Source organism: Gouania willdenowi, chromosome 4, assembly GCF_900634775.1.
Source record: "Gouania willdenowi chromosome 4, fGouWil2.1, whole genome shotgun sequence".
In the NCBI taxonomy this organism is placed as follows: domain Eukaryota; kingdom Metazoa; phylum Chordata; class Actinopteri; order Blenniiformes; family Gobiesocidae; genus Gouania; species Gouania willdenowi.
Genome location: NC_041047.1, coordinates 30,231,039 through 30,242,870, shown reverse-complemented (window position 1 = coordinate 30,242,870; position 11,832 = coordinate 30,231,039). Strand labels below are relative to the sequence as shown.

At 35.6% G+C, this 11,832-nt stretch overlaps 1 protein-coding gene across 1 annotated transcript; it reads left to right on the top strand.

Annotated features, from left to right (window-relative positions):
* Window positions 1–1,452: 1,452 nt before the first annotated feature.
* Window positions 1,453–11,519, top strand: cbr4 (carbonyl reductase 4). Its single transcript, XM_028444963.1, has 6 exons — window positions 1,453–1,587; window positions 3,521–3,669; window positions 3,756–3,876; window positions 6,337–6,491; window positions 8,550–8,684; window positions 9,744–11,519. The coding sequence occupies exons 2-6, from the start codon at window positions 3,525–3,527 to the stop codon at window positions 9,920–9,922; spliced, it is 735 nt and encodes a 244-aa protein (XP_028300764.1). The 5' UTR covers window positions 1,453–1,587; window positions 3,521–3,524; the 3' UTR covers window positions 9,923–11,519.
* The last annotated feature ends 313 nt before the right edge of the window (window positions 11,520–11,832 follow it).

Genomic DNA, 11,832 nt, shown 5'->3' with positions numbered 1-11,832 from the left:
TAAATGCAGAAAGTTAGTACTTTCTTTTTAGATTTTATTGAAAAGACACAAGCTGGTCAATATGTCCAGGTTTCAGAGCACTTCTTTGTGCAGTTACAATGTTTCCAGCAGTGCAAAAGTACGGTGGCTGGGAAGTGTCAGGTGAATGCATTTACAGAAACGAACACAAATGCAAAATGGCCACAACGGAAGTGTTTCCACAACGGAAGTGTTTCCACAACGGAAGTGTTTCCGACGGAAGGGTATTACAGACGGACACGTTTCTGGCAGATGTTTTTAACCCACCAGAACAGTTAAGAACAAGAAGAAGACATCGAAACGCGTATGAAAGTAAGTGAAAGTTGATTAGGATACTCTTATATTTTTCATATCAGGCTATCATATCATAATACCCGTCCGACTGTCCGACTGTAATACCGGTCCGTCGGAAACACTTCCGTTGTGGCCGGTTTGCATTAGTGTTCGTTTCTGTAAATGCATTCACCTGACACTTCCCAGCCACCGTACAAAAGACTTTCCTGGTAAAATAAAGGTAAAAAAAAAAAAAAATCGTTATGGATGCATTTTGAATCGATCCAAGAATCGTGCGACGTAATATCACGATATATTGCCGAAGTGATTTTTTTTCAACACCCCTAGTATCAGCCAACACTCAAGGCTGCAATATCGGTGTTGTATCGAAAGTGAAAAAGCTGCATCATGACACTCTTACTGTCTATAGCGTGTCAAACTCAAGGTCCGGGGACCAAATCCGGCCCTTTCCCCGTGCTTACATCACATCTTGACTGCAGTCATTTTTAAACGCAAATTGTTGAACAAAATCTTATTTTAAAATCAATTTTTTTTTTCTTGTAAAAAATATATGTTTAATCTAAATATTAAATTGAAATCTAAATCCCAATGTTAAATCTAGTAGAGGAGATCAGAGTAGAGTAACTTTATTGAGCTACAACATTATATTTTTACGAGAAAAAAAAAAAATATCACAAAGTTCTCAAATATTGCTGTAAATCTTGTCAAAAAAAAAACAAACAAAAAAAAAACATAAAAAAGTCACATAATTTTTTAAAACATGGTTTGGTGCTAAATGTTGCAAAATGTTGCTGTTTATTTTAACAAGCGCAACTTTACAATCGACGCCCCCCATAGTGCACTGTAGGGGCTGATGTCTGTCACTTATTGCTTGGATATAGATATATTATATTTATAGCGTTTAAATGTGGAAGTCCAAACTAGAGCACATTAAAGATGAAATTGGATGTTTTCTAATCTGTTTCCCACTTAATATTAAACTGTTCCGTATTTGTCCCCTATAGTTTAATCTAAATCTTAGTTTAGGGCCGAAACTAAGAGTTAAATTTGAAAAAAAGAAGTCGCTGCTGAATAGTTCAGTGCATTATGTGGCACAAAGCTGTGTTTTTAGCTCCATCTAGCGGCTACAGCCTGGTAGTGCAACAACACACAACAAACATGGCGGCCGTGTTCCTCCTCTGCTGTCTGTCTGTCTGTCTGCTGTATATATATCTATAAAAACTCATTTAAACATCTAATATTTCAGTCAACACAAGTATAACTGCAACGCGTTATGTAAGTAGCTAAATATTGTCCATTTAAATTCAATACAAACAGTTACATACGTGGAAAGCTGTTATATTGAAACGCACAGCAGAGAATATGGAAAAATATGACTATTATGTAATATTTAAGCGATATTATATTTCTCTGTGAATGGTTTTTAAAACTGTATATGTGATTATTAGGTGGAAGAGTCATATTTGACCCTTCATGGATCAGTTACTGTTCATTTATTCATGGTTGTTTTTCTATTGTTTACCCACGTGGTTAAACTCAAAGTCCTTGACTGTGTTTAATGCCTTAGTAGCATCTTAGTACACAGTTATTATTTATTATCAATAATGGAATTTATTAAGCAGACCAGCATAACCTTAGCCTGAAAAATAAATATTGTTTTTCCTGTAGAAATGTGTGATAGATCACTACTATTGTCAGATGGCAAAAATGTGATTTTTCTTTTTTAGGTAAGGCTATATATAGTAAGTAATTAAAAACTAGTGAATATATGACAAATACTCTAAAATAGAGGTATGACGATAGTAGGGCAAAAAGAAAGGGAAATATGTGAGGAAAAAAATGAAACTAATGCTTTATAGTAAAGGCATAAACATTGGTGAAAATGTAAACCTTTTTTTTTTTTCTTTTTCTTTAAAGTAAAGCTAATGTAAAATACTAAAAACTAGTGAAAACATGACAAACACACTGACAAAGAGGTAAGGGTATAATATAGGAAGTTTTTAAACACTACACTTCGATTTAAAATTTTGATTTAAAATTTAGATTTGATTTTGATTCAAAATTTAGATTTGATTTTTATTCAAAATTTAGATTTAAATTAGGGGTGTCCCGAGCCAATATTGATATCGGATATCCGTCCGATATCAGCCAGAAAACGAGTATGGGATTTTATAGGACTGCATCTAAAATCTTTGATATAAGCGCTCCGATAAGTTTTAGTGGTTTTTGTCCCCATTCTCAGTTGTTCCCATCATATACTGACAGTAAAAAATAACTGAATAATTTGTTGACTATTGTTCTCTGAGTAACATCACTTGATCAAACTTTATCTAACATTCAACACGACAAAATAAGTCATAAAAGTATGTTTGATTCGTTAGGGGTGTCCCGATCCGATATCGATATCAACCTGAAAACGGATATCGGATTAAAATTTCTGATTTTTTTATTTTATTCTTTTGCAATTATTTTTTTTTATTATATTTATTCAATTGTAGAATACTATAGATATTATGTTGAAGGTCAACATTTATGAAACCAATTGTTAATAATAAATGGGTCAGTTTTTCTCATATCTACTGTTGCTGACTATTGTTCTCTGTTTGAGTAACATCACTTGATCAAACCTTTTCTAACATTCCGCACTACAAAATAAATCATTAATATTTATTTATTAAAAAAAAAAGAGTAACAAAAGTATAGGATTCATGCTGATATCGTATCGGATCAATATTGGTATCGACTGATACGCAAGGCCGCAATATCGGTATCATATCGGAAGTGAAAAAGCTGTATCGGGACATCCCTAATTTTAAAAAAAAACGTTTACATTTGGATTCAATATTTAGATTTAACATTTAGATTTGGATTTAATATTTAACTTTTAGATTTAACATTGACATTACATTTTTACGAGGGAAAAAAAATCACACATTTCACAAATATTGTTGTAAATCTGGGCAAAAGTAACAAAAAAAAAAAAAAAAAATTCCCATACATTTCTTAAATGTGGTTTGTGACCAAATGTTGAAAAAAGTTAACGTTTATTTTAGCATGCGCTACTTTACAATCAGCGCCCCATAGCCATACTGGACTCTCTGGGTTTGAGACCCCTGCCATTGTTACCGCTCATAGATAATAATAATAATAATAAAAATAATAATAATAATAATAATAATAATAATAATAATATACTGTGTGATTCCAGCGTGATGTCCAGGCTGGCTGTGGTGTGTGGAGGCTCCAGAGGGATCGGACAGGCTGTTTCCGTCCTGCTGGCACAGAGAGGCTGCAGGGTCGCCGTGGTCTCCAGGAATGTGGAAGCAGCTCAGGACACTGTGGCATGTCTACGTGGAGGTCCACATCTCTATACCAGTGTCTACTTAGCTTTAGCACAGAGTTCAGAAAACACGCTTTAAAGTGTTCTATGTGTTTCCCTCCAGCGGACCACGTCGCTCTCTCCTGTGACGTTTCCAAAGAGGAGGAGGTGCGTAGAACCTTTGAGAGCATTTGCCAAACCAGTGGGAACATCACGTACCTGGTTAACGCTGCTGGCATCAACAGGTGGGAACACATGAGAGATAATGAGATAAGATACAATAAAACTTTATTGATCCCCCAATGGGGGAAATTTAGATGTTGCAGCAGCTCCAGAAAAAGAGGGAAACAGGAAATATAACAGCATCAAACAATAATTAAATTAAAGGAAGAAAAAACACAATAGAATTAAACAATACAAGGCATCAACACTATGTACATATAGAGAAGTGTGTTTGTTAAAATACTGAGTCATACTGCACTTATTCTGAGCTGACATGAACATTATAACAATGACCTCTACTGTGCAGTGTTTAACAGGATAACACACCTGTAGATTATTCACTCCATCTTTGAAAGTGTGACCTGAATCAAGGAAGGTTTCTTATTTATACAAAAGGGAAGATGAACCTAAGGTGCAGCCAGACATAATGTAATATATGAGAAAGATAAAGTACCAAACATCTGCCTCCTATTAGGGCTGGACGATTTTGCCTCAAAAAAAAAAAAAGCTCAGATTTTGTAAAGAAAAATTTGAGTTTCAATTCGATTTTCAAATTTTTTTTTTTTCAATGCACTTAAAAATGACTGTAGACATCAGATATATTGTCAAAAGTGCAACTTTATTGCTGCGATTGTCCTCAAGAGTTAAAATGCATGAAACAATCCCAAAATAAAAAGTAAATGAGACTCCGTCATTCAACAATTTCAAGCTTTAACCCAGGTTTAAGAAAAAGTGCAACAGCGCCTTCACAGTAGCGTCAATTTTCTGATTAAGAAATCATATAACTACATATTTTATAACATCACAATTAAATAATAAACGCTTCCCTTAGCATCTCAGCATAGTGTGAATAAAACATTAAACATGGCTGTGGCACACATATAGCCTACTCAAAGGGTAAACACATGTAAACAAAGAGGGGGATGGCTCACATCGTGGTACGGTAACCCACAAGACCGGAACGCAAAAAAGTCTGAATATATATATATATATATATACTGTATATATATATATATATATTATTTTATTTTATTTTTTATTTTTTTAAACTCAAACTTGCAAAATAAAAATAGTTTTTATCTACAAATTTGATAAATCATTTAAATCTTTTTTTTTTGCCCAGCCCTACCTCCTACTTTTAGTAATAGGGTCAATTATAATTGTAATTGCTTAATTTATCATTAATTTCAATTATAGGGTAATTTTAGTTACCCTATAATAAATATAATAATTCTGTTGCTTTCGTATTGTAATTAAATTGTAATTGATAATAAAACTTCTATAGAAATTGTCAATTATAATTTAATGCAAAACTGGGGAACAATGTTACATTTATTTCTACACATATGTAGTTAACAATTATAAAATATGTTTCATATCAAGCTTTCCCACATTTTACCATAAAAAAAAAAGTAAACAAAAAAGATCAGATGCCCACACCAAAAATATTAAAACCTATATTTTCATTGATTAGGAAGCCTAACTGATACTTATAAATATTAAAGTTCTAAATTGTTTTTACAGTTATAGGAAAATAAAAGTCACTCAACTGATTAATGCAGAAAACGTTGTAGAGTTTAAAATAAATATGTGATGTGAATAATTAAACTTCTCTCATAGTTTATGAAAACAAAGAAAAAAAAAGGGTTTCTTGTGTTAAAGCTGCAGTATGTAAGTTTTTGTTTTGTGACTCCATAATCATCTTTAAGCATATTTTAATCCGAAGTGTTCTGAGTAGACGATGAATCTCTTCTCCCTCTCCTGGCTCTGTAAAATTAAGTTTATAAATCCAGGAGCGTGACGCTGGATGTCAACCAATCAGAGATCTTTCTACAAACACGTGTGCTCTATGAGCTGTTTTTGGTGTTACTATCGGCTGCTGCACGTAAAGTGTAATGGCGGACGTTCCAGCAGCAGAAGTCTCCGTCATGGCGTTAGGCACAATAGTTACACAGCAAATCAAGCGTAAAAAGGCAGACCGGGGTGGAGATGCCACAGTTTAAAGCCACAAATGTACTCGGGAGTAACGGAGCGCTTTGCATCCTCGTGGATCCCCGTTACTTTGCAGAGTCTGCCTCACACACTCTGATGTCAGAGAGAGATTGAGAACAGATGGGATAAATTGAGTATAAACCTAGGAGAAGTATATTAAAGGTGAATTCATTTTACACTCTGAATGTGTGAGCTCTCTGGCAGGGAGTAGCCGATGGCAGCAACCGCTGCTCAGGACAGTAACTACAGAATAACACGTACATTCATGTCAGAGTCTTTAAAACACCAAAAAAATATCCACTAATACAAGACAACGTTCATACATTTGTCTATATGTCTCTATTGAGAAAAAAGTCACTAAGAGCGTTCAGAAAAGTTACGGCTTCAAAATGGAAAGAATTCCACACACTGCAGCTTTAAAATAGGAGGTGAGTTATAAACTGCAGGTGTTTAAGGGTCACTAATCCAGCTCATGCGTCTGTCTCTCTTAGAGACTCCCTGTTGGTGAGGACCAGAGCAGAGGACATGCTGTCCCTGCTACACACCAACCTGCTGGGCTCCATGCTCACCTGCAGAGCAGCGCTACGCAGCATGCTACAGGCCCAGGCCCAGGCCCAGGCCCAGGGAGCTGCTATTGTTAACATAGGTCAGTTATTGTCTGACAGGGTTGATGGAGAGATGTTTGAGGACAATGCTGTGTCTTCTTTATGGTCGCTAGGGGGCAGTGTGTCCTAATGTTTGAGTTAATGCTGCAAAACTCTAGTAAAACTGTAAAAAGACACACTGTATAGCAGAGATAAGCAACATTCACTAAAATGTGATTTTTCTGATCTGAGGGCCAAATTTCAACATTCATGTCATTGTTAAGAATGAGTATCTTTGTTTTGTTTTGGGGTTTTTTTTAATCTCATTTATTGTTGTTTTGAATATATTTCTTGTTGTTTTGTTTACCTTTCTGTCATTTTTGTCTATTTTTGTTGTCTGGTGTGTTACGAGTTATTTTGTGTGTTCCAGAGTCATTTTTGTAGCAGTTTTGTGTATTTTTCATTAATTCATTTGTAGTCGTCTTGTGTGTTTTTCAGAATTTTTCTGTCATTTTGTATGTTTTTTGGAGTCATTTTGTGTGTGTTTTTCTTGCTGATTTTAGTATTTCTTTTTGTCATTTTGTGTGTTTTTGAAGTAGTCTTGCTCATTAACTTTGGGGGCCACACAAACTTAGACCAAGGGCCGCATGTGGCCCCCAGGCCAGCAGTTGCCTATGTCGGTGATGCTTTTATTGTTTAAAAACACAATCAAGCATATGTTACATGCACTACATGTACACATATACTATAATAATACCTGCAGCTACAAACAGTGACATCAGTTAGAACGTGGACCGACTGGTAACGGTGTCGCTGTCAAATGTTGATATCAGATATCAGCAAAAACAAAAATCAACAGGTATCTGATTATATCGGCCTGAATCTGAAATCTCCGATAAAATAAATTCGTTTTATTAAATGTATTCTAATGTTTATGTTAAACAAGTGGTGTTTTTTGCAATTTAAAAACACAATTTTATGTTATTATTTTATGTGTTAATGTTACAAGTCAGTCTTCAAAATTATTAATTATTTATTTATTCAATTGTAGAATATTATTTTGTTTAAGTTAAACTAGTTGTTATTTTGAACTTTTAATACTTATTATTTTGTTTTTATTAGTTTTCAGGGTATTTTCCTTTTTTTTTAAATTTTATTTTATTCATTTGTATAATGTTCTTAAAATGTATGTAACCTGATGGTTAATAATAACTGGGTCAGTGTTTCTAATGCCGGCTGTTGCTGACTATTGATCTCTGTTGGAGTGATTTCACTTGATCAAACCTTTTCTAACATTCCACACTAAAAAAAACAACTAGTACATGTATGTATGAGTCGTGCTGGTTCAAAGTGGCAATATTGGCTTAAAAGTGGCAGAAAAAAGTAGGAACAATGAGTTCAAACTCGCAAATAATGGGCATGACAAATCGGGAATGTGGTTAAATTGGCAAAAAATAAGCATGAAATATGGTGAAAGGAGGTTAAAGGTGACAATAATGGGTAAGTATGTGACATTAGGTGGGATAAGTGGTGGAAAGGGTTTATAAGTGCCCAAAATGTGTTGAAAGTTGCAAAAATGTGCAGAAAATGCATTGAAATGTGATGGAGAAGAGGCAGGAAGGGGAGTAATGTAGCAAAAATGCATTAAAAGGAGCAACAAACAGATCTGCTATTATAAAAATATGATTGTTACTATCTGTCAATCACAACACAATATGGATACAACTGTACGAATTATGTAAAATGTAATAATTTTGAAAATTGTGTTTGAAAATGTAGCAGTTGTCTACTTTGAAAATGAAAAATGAGTTCTAAAAAAAAAGAGTAAAAATATGGCGAGAAAAAGTGAGGAAAATATGTTCAAATATGGCAAGTTTGGTGTAGTTGCAGAAAAAAGGGTAAAAATAAGTAAAAATAGGCTCAAATTATAAAAAAAATAACAAAGCAAAAAAAAACATTGTTAGTTTCTTTAAGGCATCTGGCGGTGGCGACCCCCTCCCAGTGTCTCGCGGCCCCAAGGTTGAGAACCCCTGCAGCAGTAACTAACTCTTATCATTAGATGAACTGTCAGATGTTCCTGCAGCTCCTGCTAAAGAATGGTTCTATCTTCATGTTTCTAGGCTCTGTTGTGGCTCTCAAAGGGAATCCAGGCCAGTGTGTCTACAGTGCCAGTAAAGCTGGGTTAGAAGGGTTCACTCGCTCCTTGGCTAAAGAAGTGGCTTCACGTAACATCAGAGTCAACCTCCTGGCTCCAGGTACCAAAGTAATAGATTACAAGCACTCACGTTACTGTAATTGAGCTGCTTTTATGGGTAGTTGTGTATTTCTAAATCAGTCATTTTACTTGTACCTAAGTATGTTTTTAAAAAAGGAAAGTCATTCTTTACATTTCTAGACCCAACCATTACTGGGTAAATTATTATTGTTTGTTTTAAAATGATAAACAGACATTGTGAAACTACAAAAATTCTAATGACCAGACAACAATCAAATGTATGACATCATAGCCAACCAACCAGATTAAATGTAATGCCAAAAGAACATTAAATGCTGGTTATTTTCTCAGTTTTAGTGTTCATAAATGTAGCTATACTTAGAGTCTGAGAATATTTTTAACCCCCGCCACAAAGTGTGAAGGGGGATAAACATTAGGTTTGAGCTCCGTGTGTCTGTGCGTCCGAGTTAAAGAGGACAGCTTTTCTCAGAAACCGTGTAAGATAACCACATTCTGTTCAGGGTATCAATACCTTGATAGAGTTCGAAAATGAGAAGCACGCAATCATTTTTTCCCGAGTTATTGCCCTTTTTCCGTTTTATTTACTCTGTATCTTCAAAGAGGACAGCTTTTCTTAGAAATGGTTTGAGATAGTTTGTAATTGTATATTCTGATGTGAAAATATTTTACATCTAAGTTCTTAAATTTAGGACATTTAGGAAAAGGTTGTGAGTTATAACGACAACCCATCTGGCGGGGCATGTTGATGACTATGTCTTCTTGTTTATTTTGAAATGAATTTATTGGTGTTATTTTATTTAAAAGATAATTTGACATTTTGACAACACATTTTCTCTTATACAGATGCCGTTGTGGAAAATAATTAAGTTCCAATTGTGCAAGATTTGGTCTCTTTTTTTTTTTAAGTTTATATATGAGATGTTTACTGTATGCAAAGGAACCGTGGCAAGATTTATACTTTTTACTTGTACTTTAGTACAATTACAATCCAGTAACAGTACCTCTATGTGATTATGATACATCAGTACTCTTTACATCTCTGCTGATGTGTGTTCTCTAATGACGGCCTGTCTGCCAGGGTTCATCCACACTGACATGACTGCAGGGATGAAGGAGGAGGACGTGGCTCGCTCCATTCCTCTGAGGAGGTTTGGGAAGGTGGAGGAGGTCGCCCAGGCCGTGCTTTTCCTCCTGGAGTCGCCCTACATCACAGGACAGGTGCTGGTGGTGGATGGAGGACTGCAGCTCAGCATGTAGGGAGGGTCAGGTGACTCAGGACCATGCAGCTGATGGAGGACCGTGGGAAGTTATTGTGAAACACAGGAGAACCAAACCAACCAGTCTGTTTATCTTTGTGTTGAGTCACAGGCCTGATCACGACTAACGTCACAGACTCCACAGTGTCTGGCCCCGCTCGGACCCCCGTGACCCTCAGCTCCACACGTTTAACACCGTTGGCCTTTTTCCACCACTGCAATGTGTCACATCTACTGTCCCCTGTAGGGGTAACCAGGGTGGGGGTGGGGGGGGGCGCATGCTTTGCTGCAGCTGGAGGAAATTAGAGGTAGTGTGTGTGTATCTTTAGCTCTGGGAATGTTTTGAGGGTCTGGTTTCAGCCCAGTGTTGACAGTTGAGGACTGAGATGACTGTCGTTCTATGATGTTTGTTTGTTTCAGTAAAACAAAATATGAAAAATCCTGATTGGGGTCAATTACATTTTTCAGTTACAATTATCCATGTTCAATAAGCATTTTCACACACTGGAACTGAGCATGCGTGACCTGGGCGGGGTCATAGGTCAAGAGGGATATAAGCATAAACTCGTTCACTCTGTTGATATTTCCAACTTAACAGCATTTGTAATGTTATTCCAGACATCTTTATTGTTTTTATTATTAATATTACACATATTAGGACTCTAGGAGGTGTCCAGGGTTTTCCGCTGATGCCACTTTCGGCCGATCTGAGAACTTTTAAAAAACAATGAGAGCAGCTCAGCAGCAGTATGGAAGTTAGGGCAGTCCCCTTGCTTCCACACAGGTGACCCCTGATGGTCAAAAACACCAACTATCTGGGTCTGCAGCGGGCCCGGGAATGACACACATATCTGAGCACTTTTGTAAAACCTATGAGAGAAGCAGTTTCAAAGTGACAGGCCTCTGATTCCACACCGAAGCTTTTAACTTGTGATTGTTATGTATTTTCTGTATTTACCTTTATTCTTTTCTTTTTTTTTAACTTGTGTAGTTGTTTTAACAACTGAAATTGAATTTTTGCATGCGTAAATAAATGCATTATCATTATTGATGGGACTAGCGAGATGTCCGAGATGTGAAAAGGACAGTATGAGTTCTCACTTTGAAAAGGTACATTTACTAGTTAAACCATTCACTAACCAGGTCCATGATTATTTTTTATTATGCTATTATTTTAATTCATTTGATACATTTGAAGAAAGTGCATTAGTGATGAGTAACAGCACTGTTTAGCTGACTGGTCACTGTTTGAAAAGCAGGAAAAAACAGAATTTTTAGCTTGTGTGCAGCATTAGCTTTAGCAGCTAAAATCTTTCAAGGAATCAATGCTACAATAATCTAGATTTCTGTCAGACTCACTGTTTACACCGTCAGACATGGGGAGTTTATACCTCTTGACCTTTGACCTCATACGCAAGAACTGAACGTGAGCGAGATTTCCGAGAGTGTGAAAAGGCTTAATGCACCTCCATTACGATGACGGTGACAGACATTGTTTCCAATTACAATTAAAATTGCAATTATTTGTTTTTTCCTTTAAAGTCAATTACGATTACATTTTGAATTACTAAAGTTCAATTTGAATTAACCACAATTATTGGGCCTGAAATAAATAACCTCATAAAACACAACCTTCCTCTTGTGTTAGCTTTCTGTTAGCATCTCTCACGATATTAATACATGGGTCAGTTTGACCCATGTATTAAATCAGCTGTAAAATACACTAAAATGTATTATTTATCATCTAATTCGTTTCTCATCTCTTGGTTACCTTATTAGGATTCCTAATCAATGAAAATATTGGTATTAATATCTTCGGTGTGGGTGTCTGAGCCTTTTTTCTGTCAGTATAGGCCTTGATTTAAACGTTTTTTTTTAAATGGTAAAAACGATCCTGAAGAGAAGTGACGA

Coding starts and splice junctions, on each gene's coding strand:
- cbr4 (XM_028444963.1), top strand. CDS start 3,525: ATGTCCAGGCTGGCTGTGGTGTGTGGAGGCTCCAGAGGGATCGGACAG. Junction 6,492..8,549: donor AGCTGCTATTGTTAACATAG/GTCAGTTATTGT, acceptor TCATGTTTCTAG/GCTCTGTTGTGGCTCTCAAA. Junction 8,685..9,743: donor AGTCAACCTCCTGGCTCCAG/GTACCAAAGTAA, acceptor CCTGTCTGCCAG/GGTTCATCCACACTGACATG.